The sequence below is a fragment of the Geospiza fortis genome, unplaced genomic scaffold (assembly GCF_000277835.1).
Source record: "Geospiza fortis unplaced genomic scaffold, GeoFor_1.0 scaffold11, whole genome shotgun sequence".
Classification (NCBI taxonomy): Eukaryota; Metazoa; Chordata; class Aves; order Passeriformes; family Thraupidae; genus Geospiza; species Geospiza fortis.
Window position 1 is genome coordinate 7,321,621 of NW_005054304.1, and position 26,242 is coordinate 7,347,862.

Below are 26,242 nucleotides of genomic sequence, written 5' to 3' on the forward strand. Positions count from 1 at the left end.
TTGCAGAGGGATCCACAGAAACAGGAAACCAGGCTTCCTCAGTCAGTTTTGAAACACCAAAACCTGTTTCCTTTCTACAGAAATAAAGCCTGTCAGGGCATCCTCTGGCTAGGCTCACTATCTGAGCAGCAGCCCAGAAGGAGAGAGAAGCCACAGGATTTCTTGTTTAGGAAATAAATGTGAGATAACTTGTAGCATTTACAAACCATCAGAATGAAAGATATCATTTTCTTGCTGCTCCTGTTGCACTTAGAGAGGGGCAGCACTGGATTCAGCGCTCTAGGAAAGCTCTGGATCACAGGACAAGGCGATGAAACCCAGACAAGTCACTCAGACTCAACTCCATCTCTGACCACAATTAGGGGGTCACCCCACTCTGAAATTCAAGCTGCCAGAGCAAGAGCCTCACAGGGACCTCCTTTTGCATCTACAGGCGAGACACTGGGAATGACAGCAGTGAAGAAAACTTCCAGTCCTACAATGTCTACCCCTGCAAGTCAGTCAAATGGACACAGTGATGGTGACTCTGGCAGAGACAAGACGGGGAGCTCATCTCTCAGCAAAGGGACCCTACAAAGCACGGCTGGAGAGATCCCTCTGCCTCAAGGGCTCACTGCAAGCCTGGATATAGCTACAGGGAACAGATCTGTCAAGCAGTCCTCTCGCAGCACTGGTATCACCAGGAGCCAGCAGGATGCCAACTCCAAAGCATCTGGATTTGAAACTACCAGGGGAAAGTAAGCTACGTTTATTTTTTCTTTTCTCCTATGTCCTGCTTGTTTTCCTGTTTCCAGTAGCATAATTGGCAAAAGTCCTAGCAATTTCAGTAAAATTATTTTTTTACCTTAAAAAAGACCATCTAAAACAAGCAAGGGAACAAACTGGCAGCATTTACTCGGGCAAAACCATTGTAACATTTCTAACAGAGTAAATGCTGCAATGTTTTATTCCTTAGGGTGGTTATCTCAAAATCAACAGGGAAGTCATTATCATATATGGGTAGGAAAAGACTACAATAAATGGCCCCCTGTTTTATGCACAGTAAACTACTGTTGATTTTTTCCTTCTTTCTTTTCTTGTGGATAAAAGAAATTGCAAATGCACTATTTCATTTTGAACCTATTAAAAATATTGTGTCTGTAAACTTCTCCACTAAATTGAAAATACAAGCAATTAAATGTACAAAACGCATCAATGTCTGACAATTTGAAACATCCTATTCTGTGATAAAAAACTTATGAAAAGTGATGTTGTAGATGAATGTGCATTCAGAGCTCTAACTTAATATACAATAGCTGTGCATAATAGAGTATATCAAACTGTACTGTCTAGTTTTATAGTTCTGGAGCACTCAATTCTTTTCTTTGTTCCCCAATGCCTTCAGTTCTCAATGATGGTATTAACACTGACTTTGCAGATATTGCAAGTTTCCCTTAATTGCTGATATATAATCAGATACTGGTAGAAAATGAAAGATGCAAAGGAATGGTTGTTTTCCATAGTATTTATGGAGAGTGAGCTTTCAGAATATAGATTTCTTCTTTTGATACTACTTTCCCATGTGGTACCATCTAAAATCATCACTCCTACAATTTTCTTGCTGTGTGTGGCTAGGAGTTCATGTTCTTTCAAGTGAAAGAAAAGATTCCCATTCACCTGAGCATGTTTTGGATGGTGTGTAAGGAAAATAATGCATAAGGACCCAAAGGAAAGGAGTCCTTTGCTTGGAAGACAGAGCCCAGTAAAGGAGCTGTTTCCCAGACAGCTTTCCGAGCACACTCCTTAGGTACTGAAAGTCATCTGTTACACCACCTTACCACAGTGTTTGGCAGAATATCTGAGTTCACCTGAGTTAAATGGAGTCTCTTTTTACATGAGTGCTTATAGCTACATCTCCACTGAAATAAATCCTAATACATGCTAACCTTGGTCTTTGGCTTTTACAGCTTCCTTCAAGAACTGTATTCCAATTAAACTAATCTTCAGCAAAACTCTGTGAATCAGCAATTTTCTACCTTTTACTTGAGATATAAATACAACTACCAAAAAAATGAGTCTCTGGTGAAGATGGTCACATATTTTATTTATCATAATGACACATGATTGCAACTGCAGAGAGGCAAAAGAAGCAAATCTTGTATTTGCCAGCCCCTAATTTCATGAGTGGTCAAGGAGCAGCCTGCTATGCAACATGCATATTGGAGTCCACTGATCCAGTTAGCAATAAAACCAGGATTGCATATCACATTTACAGGAATGTGTAGTAGCATGAAACCCCAGCACAAAATTGAACGCTGAATCCCCATTTTCTTGCTCAAACTGCTGAGCTACAAAGCCTCTCCCTCTCTAGCAAATATCTACAGTTTTAAGTTTGGCTCAGTCCTTTTCACAATAAGATTCTTGTGCTACAAGGCTTGCCTTCCCACTGTATATGAGTATTTTTACAATAGGATGTGGTCTTTTGAACTTCCCTTACACTTTTGCCATGACCTAGACTGTGACTTAAGTCACTTCACTGTTCCACCTTCCTTTCCTTATGGATTAGACCTGGGTGAATAATAAACTTGCTTGTGACTCATTTTTCTTTTTCAGCAAGAACATGAGAAAATGCCTAGTCTAGGGTGTTGACTGTTACCAATCACTGTGAAACACATGAAAAGCTACTGCTGAGAAAATATGCGTAAGACAAAAATTTTTATTTTTTTAAGTGCAGGTGCCATAGACTACACCCCAAATAATTTGTCCTATATATTTTCTTTAGAAAAAAAACAAACATAAAACAAATATAGTGAGAAAGATACTGCAAAAATTCCAGTAAGACACAGATTTCTTCAAGGTTTTACTCATTTGAAGCCTGGGCAGAGCATGACTCAATAGCAGATTCCACAGCTGTAAAGTGTACTGTCTCTGAGGAAATTTGGAAGAACAATTTGCTTTTTGAATTTACTTTGAATTAAAGCACCTCCTTGGTTATAGTCTGTACTCCAAACTGAATTTTTGAGTGACCTTGTAGGAGCTGCACGACTCTGTAATCCTTTATGGCAACCCATTGTGCTAACATATGTGCAGAGATGCTGATGTTAGGGGACTCCATATTTCTAAATGGAACAATAGAGAGAAATCTGTGAGACAAGGAAAGAAAACAAGGAAGACAAGAATGAGCATTTATTTTTAAACATACTTATAATTTTAAAAATACCAATACACACACTTTGTTAGAGAGTCTGCAAGGCTGTCAGATTGTCCACAAGGTACAATATGTGTCCATTGTACAAAATTAATTACCCAAATACCCCTTTCTCAAGGAGGTCACGTGCCTTAGTGGCTTAATTACAAAGATAATTCCCTTTCTGTCACTACCCTAGGTTATGTGAGGACAATATTATTCACCCATATCTTACCACATGCACTCTAGAACTAGGCTGGGCTTTGAACCTCTCTCTACCACAGCTTGATGTGGTATTACAAGGGCTAAATATTGGGCATATCCTTTTCTCTAAGAAAATTATTCTCTTCCTTATTCTTCCCTGGCACAGAAATGTAATTAAATCCTGTTCTTTCACATTGGAACAATTTTATAATTAACCTTAGAATAGGTACAGGAGAACACAATTTGTTGCTGCCTGCTCTCAAACCATTTCAGAAGAGTGTTTTCTGTGGTGAGGTATCCCCCCTTCAGGCAGGGTCTGCACCCAAGCTTTCATGAGGATAAGAAAACTTCATAGGGAGCATATCTGGAACGGCCTGAGCTGAAGGGAAATTAATTTCTTCACTCCTAGTAATGAATTTGACTTACCCTCTGAAATGTGAAAATTAATGTCTTTACAAATATACATTTTTTTTTATTTCTACATATCTTCAAAGTTTTATGCAATCTATATCAATGAATAAAGAAGTAATGGAAACCTAGAGTGAAAGAATTTCTCTGAAATTAAGTGACATAAATCTGAGTATCAATTTGGTGTGAAAGAAGAAAATTTATGATGCATTCTTTTCAATTGAGTTAATTTGAGATACATGTTTTTCAGCCTGTGGAGAGAGACAATTGCAGTATTTTACTGTGTGAAGCAGCTTAAACAACAGTGGTGCAATGGAGTAAGTCTCAGGTGGAGTCCTGAGACCAGCACACTCATCTTTTCACTCTGAACATGATTTTATTAATTACCATCCAAGGCAGCTCCTGAATACATGCGACCTTCATTCAGGTTGTAAATTAAGCACAGTATCCCCACACTGCTGAGTGGCTCTACATTACTCTTTTCTCTTATTGTTTGTATTTTACACTTTTTCCAGTTCTCTTGAGGGTCTTTATAAACTTCCTTTACCATTACCCTGGGTAGTGCTGAGGTGACAGTATTTTATTACTAAGCACAGAAAGGTTTAATAGAGTCAGCACCAGGGACAAATTTGCTTAGCTGTCACATGTGATAGGAGTGCTGAAATATTTCATTCGCATGACCAGATGTGTGCATTTCTCTCTGGAAATTGCTTTTGCCTATATCAGCTTGGTAGAAATCTAGTGTACTGGCAAATTAAAATGAATGGGTAAGTTCAGCAGACAGTTCAGATACATGAGGCATGTAGAAACCTGATTTAACTGCCTAGTTAATGCAAGGTTCACAGTCTCTCTTCATCATGTCACTTTTTAATGGAGCAGAGAGAACAATCCTTGAATCGATTTCCTAAGATTTTGCATCACTGTGCATTTACAAAAAATACAGTCACACATGGCTTAGGTTTCTGCCTCACTGGCTATATTCACTATGACCTGGAAGGAAGGAAGAAGCTCTTACCCAGGCCTGAGGTTGCCTTGGTGGCTGTGTCAGGGTGTGTTTGACAGTCTTTTTCCCCAGAATGTTGTACTACAGCTATGCAGATCTTTGCAATAAGTCATTTTCCTCCAGCAGCACCTTGAATGTATTTCTGATGCTTGGCTGTAAGCCCACCATCCAATTTTCCTACCCATGCTAAGCTCAGTGTTACTCCCATAGCAGTCCCAAAGCAATGATGGCTAGTAGAGTCAGGACAGACTGTTCACAGCAGGACAGGTAACATAGCACTGGGGGAAAAAAATCACTTCTTAGCCAAAGTTGTTTTTGAGATATACACAAATACTTAGCCTGCTCAGAGCCTTGGTTTTTAGTTTTTCTGTGATCAGAAAAGACACCACTATACAGATGATTTCTGATTTTTTTTCAGGATGGTAAGGAAGGTTTCTGCTTGTCTTATTACACTAACTATTGCATTAATGATCATGCTTATCTTGCTCTTGTTCTTTGTTTCATCTGCCATGGGAACAGCAAGGATTAGAAAGAGATGGTTTTCCATCCCTGGAATGTCCCTTCACCCCTGTGAATAGATTAGGATTACTGTACCACACTGGACACAGTGTTAGGATTTACCCACTAGCCACTGCAAATGGTCAACTCTTTGTGGCAACAAAAACATCTGCTCAGGTATGCAGAGAAAATAGGCATTCTTACAAATCTGAATATAATTAACATTTTAGAGAACTAATTCTAGAGTAGACTTGGCAAGAAGAGGACTGCAGCAAGGTGTGTCCCCATGTGTTTTCCAAAGGCATTATCTGTGTTGCCAGATAGAGAATGCAAGTGTCGCAAATGTCACTTTTTCTGCCAAATCTGTTACAGAGCATCTATTTTGTATCATATTCCTGGTAAGCAACACCATTGGTCATGAGGAAAAGCCTGTGGAAAAAAAATCACCTTGAATTTCATGGACTTTGGCTCAGATCCTTTCTGTTCAAGAACCCATAAGATCAGACAGTGACAGCACAAAGATATGTATCTGTATGATTAAGTGGCAAATCAGATACAAAGAAACTGGCAAGGCTTTTAATCATTTAATGAAGGGAAACAAGAAAAGAGAACCTGCCCAAAACAACCCTATAAACAAGGACAGATTCACCCCTGAAACTTTAACAGATCTTATTTTTTATATTTTCATTTTGTCACGTACAAAGGTGGTTTTTGTTTTTTTTATTGTCAGCATTTCTCTAAGTGGAGAAGCCATGTCTGCCATACTGCAATCTCCTTTTCTGTAGATCACAAAAGCACTAAAAAAGCAGTGAACACCAATACCACTGAAGGTTACCTGGAAAGCACTGACAGTAGACAAGGCCAGAACTACCTTAATGAATTTTGTACTCCGGGTCAATTAGAAGATGGAAAATAAATTTATATTCCTGAAGTAAAAAGGAATCCAGACCTCTTTAAAGAGCAGTTTGTCTGCATTTTTGGATGTGTTTTGCTGTTTAATTCTCAAAGATTTGAGATTAATGGATATCTTGTCCAAAGTCTAAATTCTATCTGGAATGGTTTGATTGTGTTAAACGGCTCTGAACATGGAGTGAAAAATCATGTATCAAAGAGGTGATCTGATTTGCAACAAGAAAACATTTTAAATGCTTTAAAAGATTAGTGAAGTGCTAGATAAGTGGAAATTCTGAATTAATTTTTGCAGCACGAGAGAGGACAAAAAGTAAATAAAAATTCGGATGAAATAAAGAGGCTGTTCACAGTCCAAGGCTTCAGTACTGTAATACAAAAAAAGGAAATGAATGATGAGAGCAGAATTTGTGTTTTGTAATAGACAGGACAAAATGTCAGGACACTGAGTCCTGGAAAAAAAACATTAAACAAATCTTTGACACCTTATGCTCCAGTCAGTGTCAGCAAGTCAGCTGTTTCTCAGGGATAAAAACATATCCTATAACACATTTCACTATCACTTACTATTTTATAATACATGTCACATGCATCTTTTAGTTTGTTCCATTCCAGCCAGCTTGTAAAACACATTTTCCAGTTTGATTTGTTTATGGCCAGTCCCCAGTGAGTACTGAATTTTTATTGCCACTGACATTCATACATTTCAGAGCAAAGGAAGCTGAGCACTGAACTGAAAGAATTAACTGGTTTTTGTTCAAGCTTATAATTTCTGTTTGAAATAGAGCTTATATTTTTGAAAGATGACTGACGTTCACTTAAAGATATAGAATTTACCATATCACAGTGAGAAGTCTCTGTGGTCACCTAGTGGAATTCAAAGGAAATTGCTAAAGCCAGTCTCCCATGCAATAGCAAAAAACAACCTTGAGAGGGTGCTTGCTATCTTTACAATCTGAGTGTTTACACTGTGTCAGTCAACATTATCTCTCCTCATCCGAACTTGGCAGGTTGTTTAAAGCAAATTGAAAAGCCAGCACCTCCTGGCTCTAGATACTTGTGGCATCTTTGTACATCCCCTTTGCTCAGATGTAAAGGACAATACAAAATTAAAACTGTTGTAGAATCAAGGTGAGTATTTCATTAACTATTCTGTGAAATAGAAATAAGCTGCATATGACATGAAAGAGGCACAACCACAAAGCCGGGCATGAACTTTGACAACAGCTCCAGCTCTGGGCCCTTTTGTATTCCGTCAGCAACACAGTAATCTCATTTTCATGAGTCAGTGATGTTCAGCTGGGCTGATTGAATAGCATTTCTATTAAAAGCCAGGTAATCTAATTTACTCACAGACAAAAATCAGTCATTTTCAGGTACGATATGAAGGGGGCATGACTGATTCTATACCGTTTGTGGTCCGACTAGCACTGGGGTGGCTTTAGGACCACTTAGAAGCATCTGTGCTTACAAGCAGGCAGAAGGAATCACGTACGGGCGTTGCCAGCAGTTTTTGTGAAGTTTGCTTTTTTTCCGGCAATGGACACGGGGAACATTTTACAACAGGAGGGGGGATTGCAGGGACCTTAAAAAAACTGGCGTAAATTGTACTTGGCTTTTTAGAGGCATCGGGTGGCCCAGCGCCGGCACCTCCGCGGGCTGCGGCCGCCACCTGCCCGCCGTGCCCGGCACTGCCGGCCTGAGCCCGGCTGATCGCGGCTTAGCACCGGGTTTAACAGCGCAAAAACGGGCTTAAGAGCTCTCGAGTGTCCCCCGAAACAGGAGGCGGGGATCCCAAAAGCCACAGACAGGCTTAAAGGCAGCGTCCGGGTGCCATGGATGGGTCCCTGCCCGTTGTGGGCGATTTGTTCCAGCCGCCTGGGCAGGCTCCGGGGCCAATTCCCTGCTTAGGACTTGGAACTGGGAATGGCCCCAAGGCCCAGAGGGCTCTGGCTGCCGAGGCTGCCGAGCAGACGGGCTGACAGCTTCCATGCTGCTCCGTGCCCTGCTGCTCGGTGTGGGTGCTTCCTCAGCCCTGAGGCCTCACAGCCTCCATGCTGCTCCTCCTGCTGCGCCCTGCTGCTCAGTGTCGGTGCTTCCTCAGCCCTGAGGGTGGGATGTCACATTTGGGTACAGCCAAAGCCCACCGAGTGCAGAGCTGGGCCAGGAACAGTTTGATTTAAGCTGGAAATACCGCAGCAAATACCACATCAAGGAGGCTGCTTCAAAGGCCTGAGGACTCTCCCACACGTTGCCACCAGTGCATGTTCCTGGCCAAGACATGCGAGGGGAGGATGAAATCTGTCACTTGGGCTTTTTGCCAGCTGGGGACTTGTATTGCTCTTTCTTGTTGTTATGTTGTGAAGGTTTTGTTTTGTTTTTAAATACAGCTTTCCTGATTGAAATCAGGCTCAATGCAAAAGAGACGCTAGGCTCCTCCAGCTCTCAACACAATCTGCATGTTAGAAGCCTGTGTTGATGATCTGGAATAAATTATTCCAGAGAGGGTAAAGAGGATTTTCAGGTTTAAAGTCCTGTTATGCAAATCAGTTGTCTTCTGTTCTGCCTTTGCATTAACACAGCCTGTCATAGTTCTTCTGCCACGCTTCATCTTCTATTTCCAAATCTACATTTTTTCAGACAATTTGATTTCAAAATTATATTTACATTCTTAACGTCTCTTAATGAGCTTATTTCATTGGTAGCATAAACTTAATTATGAGTCACACCAGGGGCTCTTTTGCTGTGAATATTTCCTCCAATTTAGCCTGATCAAAGATTGTTGGGCCATGTGAGAACCACAGCTTCAGACATTGCACTCACGTACATTAACAATGAGTTAAATATTTTAAATGGAAACAATCTGCTCAAGTTAGTTACATTTTTGGTAGAGACCAGAGCCTGAGTTCAGACTGTCTTTAGAAAACAAGAATAGCCCTTAACATTTGGGGTGTAGTGGAACATATTTTCCTTTGGAAGGCATCTCCAAATGGGCAAGTCCCAATAGTTGTTCCTCAAAGCTAGATACCCTTAGTAATAATAATAATAATAATAATTATAACAAAAAACAGTGCGAATTTTTAAAGGTTTGGGGGGGAGGTAGGGTTGTTTGGTTTTTTAATTGAAAACCATATTCCAGTGCTTTCATGTCTTTTGCAAATTTTTTTAATGCCTGTTTTAATTATTTTATCTTTTCATTGACCCCATTTGCTCAGGTGTAAAACGACTCTCAGTTACTATGATGTATACCCCAAACATGTGCACTGCAGAACAGGCTGTCAATGACAATATTGCTGTACATCTTCTGTTTCATCCCTTTCTCTGGTGGGCTGTCAGATCTGCATGCAAGGTTAAAGTGCAAGCTAGGGAGCCACAGGCCCAAGTCCCTAACCTCACCCCTGCCCCACTGTAGCCCAGATTTTAAAATCTGACCCCTATATTTGGTTTCTTTATTTTCAGAGGTGGATGCTTAGCACCCAGCTGCCCAAGGCTTTAGCTCCTCACTTCCTAGAGATCTAATGTGGAACAGGAATGCACAAGTGGTACTGCCTAACAGCTAGAGATGGCATCATTGCTTCAGAGGTTTTCTGAGCAGACTTTGTATGCCATCAGTTAATTGCTAAGATTTATTTAGGAATTTAGATATTTACATTCTCTATACTTAGTTTCAATCATAAGCAAATCCCCATGCTTAGTCAGAGCTCTTCCTAAATAGATCAGTGTCAGTCTGGCCCAGAATCACTTCCTGCATTTGTTAAGAAATATTTAGTATCCCATTAATATGCTGGGAGGATTTTTTCTTTTTTTTTCTTTTTTTTTTTTTTAATCTCTGTGCTACACTTCAGAGGAAAAAAAATACAGGTTTTAATCTTGGGTATGAATTTGCAGAACCCTCACCACAGCTGTGAAAGGGAAGAGATCTCATGCCTGCACTGAGCAGGATAACAAGCCTTGATGGACCTAAGCAACCTCACCTGTAGCTTCCACCCACACCCCTGAGCCAGGACTCCACTTAAGCCCAGCCTTGAGCTTGTGTTACTTTCCTTATAAGGGTGCTTGTCTTTAGCAGTCTCCTGGACCTGGCTCCTTACCTGGGCCCGGCTGGGCTGCTCCTTGACCTGTTCCTGCCATGCCCCTGCAGGTTCCTGGTGCTGTGGTAGCTCTGCTGCTGGTGAGGTCAGTGCCTGGCTGGTGTGGCTGACCCTTTCCTTTGGAAGAAGCCCCACTCTTGTGCTCCCTGATGCTCAGTGAGGAAGCCCCCAGGAAGGGCTGTTTTCCTGGCAGGGCTTCCAAGGGCACCAAGTCCCCTGTGCTGCTGGTGTTTAACTCAAATATCATTACTACTTTGTTCCTACTGCCAGTCTCTGTGATACACGAGACTGTGAAGGACCCACATGCCCCACTCAGAGGGGTGGGTAAGTAAACTTCATTATCCCTTGCAAAACTTGAAAGACTAAAATTTCCTCTTGTTTTTGCCGATTTTATGTCTCTCAAATATAGCTGCTTCTGACTTCCCCAGAGAAAGTGAACAGAATACCTAATATTTATGCTCCTGCTTGATAGCTGCATTTGACTTTTAGTAAATATTTATGGAGTCTTTAATTAATACACACAGATAAAAGACAGTAACTAAAGGAGTGAGAACCTAAAGGAAACATCAAAAAGAGCACAGCCTTTTAATACCTAATTAAGAAGAAATACTATCTTAATGAAAACTCTCAAGCAAGTAGAGAGTGAGTGAGCAAAATCAGATCAAAGGCACTCAGTAAAAGCCCATTTTATATGAGGCACATTATTCCTCAAATAAACAATGTGCGTTGTGAAAGGGAGTGCTGCAATAATGGCAGTAGAGATATTATGAGATTAAATCTGTTAGTTTTAGCATCTTTCTGGCTTATCCTGCTTTTTTTCTCAGGAATCATTTTCCAAGTACAGCACTACTGAGCTTAATGTGTGTACACTGGTAGGATCTCAGTAGACAAAAGCAATCACTTAAGGACAGATGCTGATACTATTTTGTGTTTTGTGCTGTTTTTCATGTTTGAAACACTGTAAATCTATACTAATGCCACTTAAGTAAATGGAACTAATCTGGTCTTAATTGTATTTTGATTTTCACTCTAAGGAGCCCATAGCGAGGTATGCTATCTGGAGTAAATATATATATTAATGAAGCATGAAAAGAACTAACTTTAACTGGAAGAAAATGTTAGCAGTAAAACACAACACAGTAAGATGAACTTTAAGTTCTCATATGCAAATATTGTTTGGAAGTTCTTGCAGCTCCACCAATCCTACAACTGAAATAATATCTAGTCACTAACTTGCCAAGTCAAAAATTACATATGTTTCAGCATAGACAAGGGAATAATGTGATCCTGAGATAGGCTGCACTAAGTTAAAGATGAAAGTAAGAAGTCAGCACTAGGCCAAATAGGCATTTGTTCCACCAGGAGAAAAACAATAATACTTTCTTTCAGGATGCTTTCCAGTCTGCAGCTGGGAGACTTCCCGAGACAAAGATTAAAGTTGCGACTTAATGATTATTAAAAAAACCTGAACCGATAATACCCTATTGGTATGTTTTTTTCATTAAATAGTTGTACTGCTTTTTAATATCCCTTTTGGCTTCCAAATTCAACACAGTCTATGACTATGGAAATGCTGCCTGACTCTTCATTTTTGTCTTCTTTAATTTTAAACCTGTTTTGTTTTGATGCCCATTTATCTTAACAAGACTAACTGAATAATTAATGTCATGACTTCATATCCCTCCTGCTCTTCATTTGTCTTTTTTCCACCTCTCTTTAGGGTGTGGGACCAAACCTGAATTCTCTGTTCGAACTCGCTATAAACTCATATACAGCAACAGAGAGTTCATGTATTGAAGCAGTGGTGATTACTGTTTGTTCTTTAGTCCTTCCCTAATAATTTCAAGCATTTGATTACTTAGCTTAGTTAAGGCAAACCAATAAATTGGCCTATTGAGAGAGCCATGACTCCAAGATGATTTTTTCCTCTGATGAGAGCTACTGTATGTAGTGATACTATCTCTATAAGCCTATATTTGTAACTGATTCTGCATTACAAGACCCTTTTCTGACACCTACTTAGTTGGAAACTCGGTATCATGAGACTTGTGCAATTCTTCAAGCTGAGCTTTTTTTACTGCACAAAATGATTTTGTAAAATTCTGTATAACCCTGCCATCCCCCTATTTACTTACTTCCCCCCTAGTTAATTAATATAGTGCCTATTATAGATTAATGTGGGATTGTGTTGATAAACTGTGTCTTGAAAAAGCAAACTAGTCTTTCATCCCTCTGATTTAATGCCTTATTTATATTAGGATCTGTCTTCTTACTATGTAATAGATTGCTTCCCCCCTGCCCCTGCCATATCTTTTGGTGAGTGACCTTGCCAAGAGCCCCTGAAAATCACACATTTATCTACCTGCTTCTGATTCAAGGAACACCAATATATATCTGTGGGATAATTTCCCTGTACAAATCTGTCCTGAGCCATTATTCGCTTTATAATTTTGACTTAATTCTATTCTCTACTGTAGCCAAGTTTCAAAATATGATTCAACAGTTTGTATTTGCTTCCAACTTCCTTAGAAACCTTTTCAAAGAAACCCAGCAAACCACCTCTTGCACTCACCAGCTCTGGCCCCCCGTACTGCAGTGATATAGTGATATAGAGTTTGATCATTTTGTATGTGACTGCCTTCTCTGGATGGGCATCCAGAGGCACAAGCAAGTGTGGAGCTGCTGCATGTGTTTGCTGTGTGTGGATTTGACCTCACAGTGCACTGGAAAACAAGGTCTTCCTGTACTCACGGTATTGCTGGGCCAAGGGAGAAATACTAGAAAGGCTGTCCATAAAGTGAAAGCTGTGGATGATTAAAAACCTCACTGAAAAATCCTTTGAATTCTGGATAAACAGTTTCTGTAGTTGGAAAATTAGGTGTATTTTAAGACCTGTCATTACTGTCATCTAGGAGAGCTTCTTTGTTCTTGGAGCTCCACAGATGTTTGCAAGTTAAAATACAGATTTGCTATATGAATGTAAGTAGAGATGGAGGAATGATTATTTGTTTTATTTGCTGAAGCACGAAGACTAAGTAATTGCCCAAGACAACATTGGCAGTTTGAGTGAAACAAACTTAATTTTTGTAACTTACTCCTATTCGTAAATTATGGGTTTAACTTTGACAATTAAGTATCATAAATGGTATGGTGGAAAATTTTATTTGTACTTTTAATCATTTTACCTTCTCTGTTTTGCAGAAACTGGTGTGCTTATGTCCATACCAGACTCATACCTACAGTTGTGGTGGATAACCTAGAAACCTTCTCATCAGGCAGAGCAAAACCTTGCACTTGGCAAATTGGATCCTGTGCTCAGAGGTATGGAGAACTGGGAAGAAAGACTATCTGCAAGCACTTTAATTACAACCAAATACACCATAAATGTGATTATGACTTGAAAAATTGAAAGGGAAACGAGAGGGAGCATGCCCTCACTCTGGCACCCTCCAGTCAGTTCAAAGTCTTCGAGTCAAAGAGAGGTGCACAAGTACAAAGCTTTAAAGCACACACAGGGAAGAAAATCCTTTCTGTGCAGTTTTCCAAGCTTGTGCTCTGTTGAATCAAAAAGCTTCCCCTGAGAGGCATAAATATTTTTATTATCTCTCTGCTTAGTGCTTATTTCTGGCACAGCTTTGGTCAGGCAGTGAACCTAGACAAGTAATTGGCCTGGGTGGAGCTTGTAAATAATACCTCTGTTAAACACTCAGGTTGTCCTTTGTGGTTTGGGTGCCTCATTGTATTCTCTAAATGTTAGCTTTCAGTCATAAGTGAAATTGGATTTTCATGCATGAATTTGGAAAATGGCAAAATGAAACAGCACCAGCAAAATGGAGGTTTTAATGTGCTTTTCTCTTGACAAATTTTAAAAGCCTCTTAAAAGTCCGTTTGACTGTTCTGGGAATTGTCCTCTAGGTGGTATGGCAGAACACACTTAAAGCTTTGAGTTGAAACTGGGAATAGCTTCCTTAGCATTTGGTGACTCTGAAATGCAGTTGACTGCATGGCAAAACTGTGGAGTGGACCCTGTGCTTGAAGTGTTGCCAATTTTGTTATTTTGCTTTAGGTTCTTTTCATATTTCATTTGCTTTAAGTCCTTGTGCTGCTCCTATAAATAAGGCTCTACTACATAAATTTCTGAGACTCCTTTACATGAATTTTTTAACGTGCATTATTTTTGAAATTGCTATTCCTGATTAACTCCTTTCATGGACCCTTCATTTTTATGAGTGGTTTTAGGAATGGATTATGCTAATGCAGAATAAGGGGTTTTTATCATAAGACCATCCATACAGCAAAATAACCAGGAACTGTCTTGAATTCAGTTCACCTTTATTGAGTTCTTGCTGCTGAAAAAGCCATTTCTTAGAGCCAAATCTGGCTGGGGACACATGCAAATCTTCTACCAGCTGCTATGAGAATTTTAATATATGTAATATTACATCCCCTGGGAAAGGGTGACAACATTAACTGGAGTGTAAAATAAGGTGGCATTTTTTAATGCATTGGGAGGATATTTTTCAGTCTGACAGCCTTTAAATCTGTCTCTTTCTGGAATGATTTATACAGGGATTGTGTGTACGAAACAATTCAGTAACTGTTTTATCATCGTATTTTCTGAGATTTTAGAGGTTCTTTGTGTTAGTGCTTATAACTAGTAATAGCATGTGACATTATTTTTTTTTAACTTTGTATGTAACATCTTAAAAGGACAAGGAGAGCTGCTGTGGTTTATTCTATATGCCCTGCTGCAGCATGTTCATTCTAAACTGACTTCTCTGTGAAGTTAAGAAACCTAGGAGAAGTGATGGGGTAACCAGGACATGCAGAATCTTTTGGAACATAGAAATAAAATTGCTGCTTCCTCTGCAGTTGCATGCTGTAAAAGTAATAACTGAGGCCTCACAATTACATAGAAAGGCCCTCCTTTCCCTGAAATCCAGAGTGGATTTTTTTCACACTTTATTGGATTAATGTTTGTATAATCTTGTTTAAAATAATCAGAAGGGAAGGTTTCCAGTGTGCACTAAATTTGTGCTGATGTGGTGTAAATTTATTGTGAATGCATTTTTCTACTGATTTCAAAGAAAAATGGTACAAGAAAATCATATTTTGGCTCCCTTTTTTCAGTTTAGTAATTATTAATGGTAATGTCTTCCATAAAAGATTGCAGTATTTGAATCCTGAGTAAGATATTCTGGGAAGAAATCTAAAGAGACATCGGGTTTCTTTAAAATTCATGCAGATAATCTGGAGGTTGCAGTCTTAAAGCTCTGATTGCTAATGAAACACCAAACCCTGGTTAGATTCACTTTGAATTTCAAGCAGTAATAAAAGGATATGACAAGTGAGATAATGTGATGAAGCTATGCAGGTATCTTACAGCTCCTCTTTGGTTACGTAAAACAGATTTAAATTGTTCTCATTTCACAGGTCCCAGACAACAACACACCAGGCTTACAGAATCAAACATAAAATAGTGACATCACTGGAGTGGAAGTGCTGTCCTGGGTACAGTGGGCAAAGCTGCCAACCCAAAGGTGAGTAGAACTGTAACGGTCTGAACTCTTCACTTCAGCAAAAGAAAACAATGCAAGTTGGATCTGTGAGCAAATGGTTCTGTTGAAAACAAATGCAGTGCTTTCTGTTAAATTCAAATCCAGAAAAAATGCACAGTAAAAAAAGAAAAAGCTTTGGGATGTTGACTGCTCCCTGCATGTGAATTTCCAGAGCATCTAAGCAGAATGTCTTTTCCCTTCTTCCACTCTAAATAATGCTCATAAAATCTTCAGCCATATTTCATTTTGCTAAAATATGGAGTTTGCGTTCAGTGTGTCTCTACTTTTGACCTTTTAGTTATTGAGAATTTCAGTGCTGGGGGAATTAAATCCGGGTCTTCTATTGGATACTTGCTGCAATATTCTCTACAGCAGTGTTATTCTTTTGCCTTTTGGTTTCAGACTCCAAGAATATATTTTGTTTGCGATAAAATAATGAATCAATTTTTTTTTTTACTTCTCTGAATTTTGTAGTTCTTCTGCTGTTCATTTCAACAGTGACTGAATTTTTCTAGGTATTACAGATGATCCCTGTATAATTGTGCCCTTTTTGACAGAATAGCCTTTTACCTCTGCCCTGGTGAGCAAACATGTGGCATCATATTGTAATTTTACATCTCTATAAAAGCTCTTTCTTTGCTGCTGGCCTTAAGCAAGCAGTCCTTGAAAAATTAGATATGGCATCAGCATACAGGTTTTAAACTAATAAGTATTGCAAGAAAGGCTATCAGATATGATAGGGAATTCAATCAGCAGCGGTAAAGTAAAGGGCTGTGATTAAAAATTAATGTAGAGGAATGAAGAAAAATCACTATTGTTCACATCCAGGAGGGAAATTTCAGTGCCAAAGAGCCAGAACCTTGGCAGGCACAGAATTCTGCTCTGCACAACATTGTGGAGTCAGACATTAACAGATATGAGCACAGTCAATCAGCAAGGCTGTCCAGTGAGCATGGATCAAGTGTTTTAAATAGTTCCTTTCAGAAAAGAGCAAACATTAGCAAAAATAGATTAAAAAAAATGTAAAGGGTAGCATTGAAGAGTGACATCACAGTTGACAAAATTGAAATGGCATCAAAATAACAGGCAAACATCGACCAGGAAGAAAATCTGTATAATTCAATTTGTAGTGGCACCTGTGTAAAAAATAAGGATAAAGGGAAGTGCTGTGAATTGTTACAGGAGCGCATGTTACATCTCCTGGGTTCTATTTTCAAACCTCTTCTGGCTTACTGAATAACTTGGGGAAGCCACTTATAATCTGCATAACCAAGTTTACCCATCTAGAAAATTGAGATGACACTTATCTCACAGGGGCACTGGGATATTTAATTAATTAATGCTTGTAGAAATGCTTAAAGAGATTGGGATGAAAGGTGTTATGTCAGAGAAGCTTTTCTTCCTTGCTTCTGGAATCCTGCCTCCCATGAGGAGCAGACCACCAGCACAAGCCTGCCTGTATTATTCAATTCCCACGGAGGGACGTGGGCTAATGAACTTCAACAGCTGGGAGCCCAAGAGCCTTGTCTTCCTTCCTGTGCTCCACAACAGCAGGGGAGAGTGAGGCTCTCCCGAGTCACTGAGCCTCCCACTTGGCCTCTCTGTTGTTCAACAACAGAATTGTTACTGAAGGGTTTCTGTGCCAAAGGAACTGGGCTGTTCTGACAATCCTTTAGATCCTGGAAAGGTGCTGCAAGGGGGATGTCGGTTGCTCGTAGCAAATGCTGATTTAAAATGCCTTCTGGTTTAACTTCTCTCTCAGACAGAGTGAAGTCATATGAAACTATCATAGTCTGATAGTCTAGGCAGGAGAAACCACTTAGCACCACCTGGTAGCTATTACCACACATCTGAAAGTCTTATTTGGTGGCCCCCTTGTAACTGCTTAGCTACAGATGCTTCTCAAGGTAGAGCAGTAGTGAGAGAGATGGAAGTGATGTGTTCAGATCGCTGTTTCTAACCTTACCTCCCTTGTGGCAACACATGACCAAATTGGCTAAGACAAGGATCCTATTCCAGCGTGGACAATGCAATTTTTGAAGAAAATTTATAAGAATGAAAAAATATAGACGTCATTTTTATAAGTCTAACCAGACAAGTTAATATGGATGATTAAACAGTTAAAGCATCATCATTTTGACCTGGGAATATCAAATGCTTAACTGAGAGCAAAACCACTAAAACAAAAGGACACTTCAACGCGGAGTTGCAGACATCATTACGTCACTTTTACTAAAGACAGCTTTATTTTAACTTTGCATGTGTAGTAATGAAATCCTGGCTCCTCCATGCACATTCAGAACACCGAATGGTATGGTTTAGAGCCAGCAGCCGGCTCTGTCACAGCCGCTGTCAGCACGAAATTCCCTGGAGTGGCAGTGATGCCATTTCTCCAGCAGATGGCCGTGCGATGTCCCATCCTCTGCATGCGGCGAGCGGCATGCAAAAAAGGTGGGAATTCGCCTTGGAACACAGGGAACGGGAGGAAAATACCTACCCCCCTCTCTGGGAAGCCTCTTCAGCCATTCGTGCTTCACCAAAGATATATTGAGTCAAAAAGACGCTATCTCTTTTATTTTTTTTTAATATTCCCTGAAATTATTTTGAGCACTGTGTTTAAAAATATGTAGGAGAATAAATTATACATCTAGGCCAATATACTGGATAATAGACACCTAATGTTAAATTTCTGTATGCATTACCTGTTTTTCTGATACAACTGGGAGGACTCATTGCATTGGATTTTGTATTGCTGCTTTTTTGGTTTTGTTTGTGGTGCTTTGTTATTGCAAATGGCCCCTCTAAGATGGGTCTAGCTGTCTCATTTGATTTTTTTTTCTTGTTTGAACTGAGCATGGCATATCTAATTTTTAAAGGGTCTCAAATGTGAGTCGTTTGATGGCTATTTCTACCCTAAAGAGCATGTCTATTAGGTTTTTGGTCTGGTGCTTCTATCACACCTGCTCTTATCCAGCATCTACAATGGGAATCTCAGCTGTGGGAATAAGGGGCACATAAATGTAATCAACATATGATGTCTTGGAGTGATTCCTTTGGAAAAGGCCTGAGCCCTGCTGGAAGAATGATGTAGGAGAAGCTGTATTGCTAGTGACTCCTCTGAATTTGTTTTACAAATGAAAAGCCTGAATTTCTAATGCTACTTGCCAAGTACCTTTCCTGTACCGTGGTGAAATGTGATAAGCACACAATATGTGGCTGTCTGTGGGTGAGGTTCGTGTGTGTGTGCATCACTGGCTCCAGCCCTTGCTGCTGTCAGAGGCAGTGCAGTGCACTTGGGGTTTGCTCCATGACTGGTTTGCTCTGACAGAGGTGCTGTGTGCTTGGTCTCACAGCCATTATGTTACCTGAACATTATTTACATGAACAATTTTAAAGCATTGGTAAAACAAGCACACAGGGAGAAATATGTATCCTTGGAACTTTAAGAGTGAATCAAACTGTGAGGATTTGGGTATTCTAGAATGTGGGGCAATTGATTTGCTAAGGAGGATGAAAGATAAGGCGGATAGTATATATAAAAAAATGTGGTGTCTGTAGCACCAACAATTTCAGTGAATGCATTTAGAGCAATGGAAAGACAGTAAATAAAAGGACATTGATCAGCTGGTCTTTATCACAGGCAAGTAACTGACTCCCTTGTCATAGATTGTATCACCACAGCACCACCTAATAAATCCTGTATAATGAGTTGGGCTGACTGCAAGAATTTAGCTTCTGTCAAAAACCATGCCACAGAAAGATAACAGAAGCTGTTGAAATTATAACCATTTGAGGATTTTGTATTTCTCATCAGGCAATTTGAAAAGATTCTATCAAACTATTGATCTGTATGATAATCTCATCTGAGTTCCTCGCCTAATTTTTACAGCACCCTTAATTTACAACTGAAACACCTTATATTGTCCTAATTGCAGTCTATTTATTTTCAAATGTTATGTGAAATGTGGAATTTCTTGACTCTGCATTTTAATCCATTTCCCTGGAAACTCGCATTATGGCTAAACTAGATTTTAATATTTGAAGTGCAAAATAATGTCACCATACCCAAGTTATTCTGCTTGTACTGTACTAAAGACTGGAAATCACATTAGTGCCACATGTGATATGCTCCTACTGGAACATTGACTTGAAAATGTTCCACAAACTGAGCAAGTATATAAAAATTGGTATCAATTTACACTAGTAAATTTATTACCTAATTTGTGCATATTTTGTTTTTCAAAAAAGTAAAATAAAACAGCATCATTAAGCCTGATGACTAGAGAATGTATGTCAGGAATATGGAAATCTCAGTTCTGTTTCCAGCTATCTGACCAGTTCATTACTTTTTGTGAGTGAAGGCACTTAACTTTCTGGACCTCAGTTTCCACAGCTATGACATTGAATTAATAATGTTAGTCCAGCTATCTGCAAATTACTCTCAGATCTTTTGGGCTGAAATGTAAAATAAAACAGATAATCTCATCTGAGAGAAACCAGAGAAAATACTGACAAAATTGCCACCTTTGTGAAGTTTTTTTATATATGTATACCAGTCATAAATGTCAGATGACATTTGTTGGAACTTAGAACTTGATTATCTTTTGAAATTGTTCTTATTTTTTAGGTGCCACAAAAATGTAGTATCACCATTGCCTTTAGTAGTAAGATTCCCATGGTTGAAGATCTGTGTGATCTGTAAAAAAAAAATAAACAAAAAAACCCAACCCAAAAATCAGTTTCAACAAACCTGGTTAATTTTGTAACCATTAAAAATCCCTAATTAACTTTACAGCTGACAGTCTCTGTATTGTCTTTATACTGCTGTTTTATATTGTTCTAAATTATTCCTCTAGAATTTTTTGCCTGTGGCATTTAAAAATTCTGTTCATTATACAGCAAATTTTGACATTTTAATATTAACACCAGCCCCTGCCATTCTTGAGAGGTCTTTTATAAAGACAGTCACCATCTTGAGCAAGGTGGTCCCACACTTCATGAAGCAGGTAAGAGTCACTGCAGATGATCAGGCTTTGGTACAGCTGGTACAGAATAAAGAAAGAAAAAAATTTGTTGTGCAGTCATCCCAATTATCATGTTCTGTGGTTCACTCGCATCCTTTGCTTTCCTTTTTTCTCCAGCTCAAGAACAGCAATCAGTTATACACAGCAACCAGGCTGAAAGCAGCAGAACTGTTGGTGAGAGGACACCAGGAGCTTTGCAGGACCCCAGTGGGCCAGGTCAGTTGTTAAAATTGCTCTCACCTCTACCTGGTCACTGAGATCACTGCAAAAACAATTTGAGGAAAAGCTCTGCCTACTGAAGGGACCTGAATGCAATGTCAATTTCTATCAGTCATGGTGCAGTGGTTTGCTCTTCTGATAAAGATGGGCAGAAGATAATGAATTTAAATGCAGCAGCAGGTCAGAAATAAGAGGGTTTTGTGCTGAAATTAAAACCAGGGAAGTATTTGGTATAGAAATATTTAAACAATAATGTTATTGAATACAATAAATTAATTAACAGGAGGAAAAAAAGAAAATGAAAGCAAAAAACCCCAGCCCAAATACAGAAGTAGTACAGACCAGCATCGCACACAGAAGAAAATGTAATGAAGTAATGGACATGATTATTGCTATGTATTTTCTTACAAATATTGGTTCTTTATTCAAAATCAGTACAAAGATGTTTCAAACCTTAACAAGGGCAGCTCAGGCGTCTTTTAAGCTACTATGTCTAGGATGATCAAATAACTAAGAAACAAAGTGAGAGTTTAAACATTTATACCAGAGAGGTTTGAAAGTATTTCTTATTGCCTTATGCACTTGCTCATTTTTGTGTTTACTTTACACAATCTTGATATTATGTTTTGGAATATAATGTCAGTGTTGTCTTGCGCAAGTATGTACAGAAAAATGAGAATTGTAAGAGCTGGTCAGTAACAAAAAAGATTCATTCAAATAGTGATCTATATTCAGAACCTATGTTAGATGACTGCTTTGTGAAAAGCTTCTCCACATTTTGGTCGCTATTTGCTGGAAGCTTTGTTTGGGAGAAATCCTGAAAATGTTTGCCATTTTAGGAGGAGGCACCCCACTGTTGCCTATAAGTGCTGCAACATGAATGGTGGCCGTTTTTCATGGGGATAAAGCCCCATTCTCCCAGTGTCTCAGGGTCAGGTCAGAGGTGGAGTTTGGGGCTCCCAGGGCAGCCAGAGTCCTAGCTGATGGCAGCTTTGGTCTTGGTGAAATCCTGCAACATTCACGATTTTTGGAGGCAGCACGTGAGTTTGGCCACATGCACCTCATCTCAATTGGTGGCCCTTTTCTACTTTTCATGATGGGGAGCCAAAAATGGCCAAGATGTGAAGGCGTGTGAAGTGTTTAATGCAAGTATATTCCTTGAACTTTCTTACTACCTTCCTTTTCTTTTGAATCTGTTGATTCTTGTCTTATTTTTGTCTACACTGCCTTTTTGTATAATCATCATATGTTCCATGCTGTGGTGTTGTTGTCACTCACCTGTTGGCCTATATCCAGTAACATTCTCCTGAAGCAAATAAATAAGTCAGGTTATATTCTCAGGTCTGTGTTTTGCGGTTTTAAATACCTTCTTGTGGGCTGAAATGCATGCTGAGAGAACAGGGTGTCATAATTAAGATCGCTACGGAGATTTATGGATATTTTACACATGCATGTACTTACATGCATGTATGTGCTTTATTTTAGATCTTAATAGACAGGAGGAAAAAGAGAGGCAAAGATGGAATCTGGCATGGAGATTTAGAGTGGTATTTTTGAAAGGGAGTTAGGCTGTTGTGCCTTGGTGATAACGTATGAGCAACCAAGTCTCTCAGGGCTGGAGGGAGGGGCATGTTTAGTAAAGCAGGCAGGGCCTATTATAAAAAAAGTGAGCTTGATCAATAGAGCACTGAGATAAGCCACTTCCGTTAGTAGGAATTATGCTCTGAGAAACAAATCTGAAATTGGAATCTCTAACGTCCATATTAATTGCTTTTCAGTTATTTTTAAATCAAACTGGGTCAGTCTAGAAAAAGAGAGATACCTGTTGTGGCTGTCAACCCTGCAAACATGGCCTGGGGCCAGGCCTGACTGCTGTGGTCTGTCATTCCATCAGCACCTGCTATGGTTCTACAAGCCAAATTCTGCTTCCAGCTCCCACTTTGCAGCCATGCCACTTTCAGGCACAAAACCTCACTTTCAAGTTCATGTAGCTTCTCTTCCTTCCTCAGTGGCAACTGGTAGAAACCAAGCTAAAAAAAGGGTTACACCCTGCAAGTTAGTTATCAGTTTGGGTGACTGTGTGTGAGCTGCTAATGAATTTAGATCCCTTTCTCATAGTAACAATTCAACCAGAAGCAGAAGTGCCCAGACCTGTTTGTCTCTCACAAAGCTTTATTATGAAGACAGAGGTCTATCAATGGCATGGTCTTTGCAGCGCCAGGCAGAAGAATTGCCAGAGTCTAAACAAGGTGGTTGAGTTAGAAACAATTTAGTACTTATCTAAGTAGATGCCTTGGGCAGAGAACACAGTTGGAGATCCTAACATCCTAACCTAAAAGAGCCTTACTCTCCAGGCTCTTACTATGATGGCCTTTAGAAGCAACATGACTCTACAGGAGAATGAATGTTGGTCTGCTTCATCTGCATCTGGACCTATCTTTACACACCAGAATTTTAAAGAATACAAGTCATCAGAAGAATATTCCCTTTTGCTTGGTGGTTTTGGAGCCTTTGAACCGCTGTACTTAGACAGGATTTCTGATTAAAGCTGTTTGCTGCCATAGAATAGACACTGGTGCTGTAATGAAAAGTGACAAAGGATCAATAGGAACACTGTAAAATTACACTTATAAATATTCATATGCAATGCTAAAGAATCTCACCCATAGCAGTTTATTAAGTCATAGTATAGCCCAGATCATTTGGGATAATATATCATATGCCTAACATAGGCACTTAGGCTGAATTCTCGAAGGAGATTTTCTAGCTTTGCTGACAGGAATTCAAACATCTAATTTTGTCAGCATCTTCTGAAAATCCCAGACTAAGTTTGATACCTGTCACACTCAGATGGCTGGCTGAAGTCATGTGGAGTCCCAATTTTCAACATCAAGGCATCCTTCACCATATCCTGTCTTAAAAGCATCCATCTAGACCTCTTTATTCCTGAGTAGACTGCAAGTATCAAGAGCAATTTGGGCAGGTTTTAAAATAAACTTGACTTTGTAGGTTAAGCTTCTATTTTTAATTATAATTTTGGAATAATTATTCCTTTATCTATTAGCTGTTTTTCTGCCTTGCTGCTGTGTTGAGCAAGTCTTTATTTCGACCCTTACAATGGAAAGATAATGTATTCCTTGAGACACAAGCCTTGCAAATTCATGAAGTTGTGTTATAAATAGTAAGTAAAAATGAATGCTTTTGTGATTGTGTTAGAGGAGATTGACTAAATGAGAGTTAACTGAATACCCTGTAGGGTGCTAGGTAGAGGAAGAATGGCATTATGTTGATTAAAATAAGCTAACCATTCAGAATACTCTTGTAGAATCATAAATACTTTATAATGGATACATATGCTTCAGTAATTAGTAACTGCTGTGCTGCTGAATCTCACTAATACATGGTACGTGACAAAAATCAACGTGGTTCACTCAAAAATAAAAATTCAGAAAATTTTCACCCCACTTTTTGCTAATATTTCTCAGTCAATTATACCTTCTTTTATTTATTCACTAAATTATGTTTAACAATACTTGTTTTGGGGTTTTTTTTCTCATTTTGTTTCCTGACCAAGCACTTTATCAAAAAATGAACGAGAAGATTAGCAGTCAGGAGATGAAACTGACTTTTCTACAGAAGAAGGTTGACAGCATTGCTGCTGCGATGAATGATGTGAGCAAGATGCTTTCTTCTCTGGAAAGCAAAATCAATGAAGATAAGGGCAGAGACTTCCAGTCTTTTCTAAAAGGTAAGAAAAATAAATTAATGTAATCACTCACCCTGTTAGAAGTGCCAGGAAAAAAAAAGGCTCAAAATCTTCATAGGCTGTTCTTTTCTGTTACTCAACACTTGTTGAGAGTACTCATTTTTAAAATTGCATTTCATAATGGAGGAATTTGTTTATTTCAACATTGCTATGGTGTCTTTCATAGTGACAAAAAAATTATATTCTTGGGTGCTTCATCATCTACATGGTAGCTCAAGCCACTATCAAGGCATTTTCATTTGCTTAGAGCATCTGCAAATATTCTTATGTCTGTTTTTGTTTATCTGGCAGCTGCTAAAGGATGTAGTATTTGTTTTGCTACCAAGTCTAACTAATATTCTTTAATACATAATTCACACACACAGGGCAAACTATAAGGAATTCTGTGGTGGTTGTGTTTATAATACAGCAAACATTCTGCTGAATAATTTGTCCCTGATTGTATTAAGCTATCTTTGATAAACATCTGTACTGATATTCAGTATATATGAGAAAGACACAGCTAGAGATCAGATCCTCACCAGCAGAATCATGCATCCATTTGTTGTGAATCCTGTTGCAAGATCTGGGTGTTAGCCAGCTCAAAATGCTGTTTAACAAGCAGATTCAGACTGCAACTTTCATTTCCTCAATATGCAGTATTTTTCTAATTATTCAGGAATATTCCCCAAACCATATTTTGCACTTAAGAATTCAGAGACTTTTCTACTATTTAAAAATAGAACAGAGGTTCTGGAGTTCTTTACATTGAGATAAAACTGAACAAAACAATAAGGGGTTTTGTATCTCCCTCTGATTTATCAAGTTGGGTGCCATTTCTTGTATTTTCAGTCCTCTATCTCCTGAGCTACTCCTGCCATGTGCTAGATGGCTCTCTTGTATGCAAGTTCATTCCATCTCTTGATCAGTGACCTGCTTTCACCTCTCCCCATATTACTAGATGGCATTCTTGACCTTTGAGTGCACATTTAATCTGTCTTTGAATATTTTCCATTTCCCTTCTGCTTTCTCCTCATTCCTTTTTTTCTATTTCACTCGTTCTAGCTGTCATTTTCATGCTAGTATAAGAGGTGTTTTTCAGCATCCTGTGTTTCTGCTTCTGCACTCCCTCTCTCTATTTCAGGGTCTAAGTCTTAATTAAAATCTGCCGTCCAAAACCCTCCTTCTTTGAAAATGCCTTTCAAGCTTTTATTGTTTTTAGATGTAATGTTTTATATTATACCTGCTCAGAAAAAAATCTCCAGCAGGTATCTCTCTTTTTGATTTGTTCTCAATCTATCTTCTAATCAAGGAGATAGAGCACCAATGAAAAAGATGCTATCAACTACATTCCTTGGCTCTAATTATGAGCATTCCAACACAGGTTATTCTTGGCTTCTAAATATGCAAACAGCAG

General features: G+C 39.0%; 1 protein-coding gene across 1 annotated transcript in view; it reads left to right on the top strand.

Moving 5' to 3' along the window:
- Nucleotides 1-213: 213 nt before the first annotated feature.
- The window catches only part of MMRN1 (multimerin 1), a 40,305-nt gene continuing 14,276 nt past the window's right edge, over nt 214-26,242 (top strand). The window contains exons 1-5 of the mRNA XM_005418129.2: nt 214-737; nt 13,481-13,600; nt 15,713-15,819; nt 20,979-21,077; nt 24,655-24,828. Of these exons, the coding sequence (XP_005418186.1) occupies nt 214-737; nt 13,481-13,600; nt 15,713-15,819; nt 20,979-21,077; nt 24,655-24,828 (1,024 nt within the window). The remainder of the gene's footprint in view (nt 738-13,480; nt 13,601-15,712; nt 15,820-20,978; nt 21,078-24,654; nt 24,829-26,242) is intronic.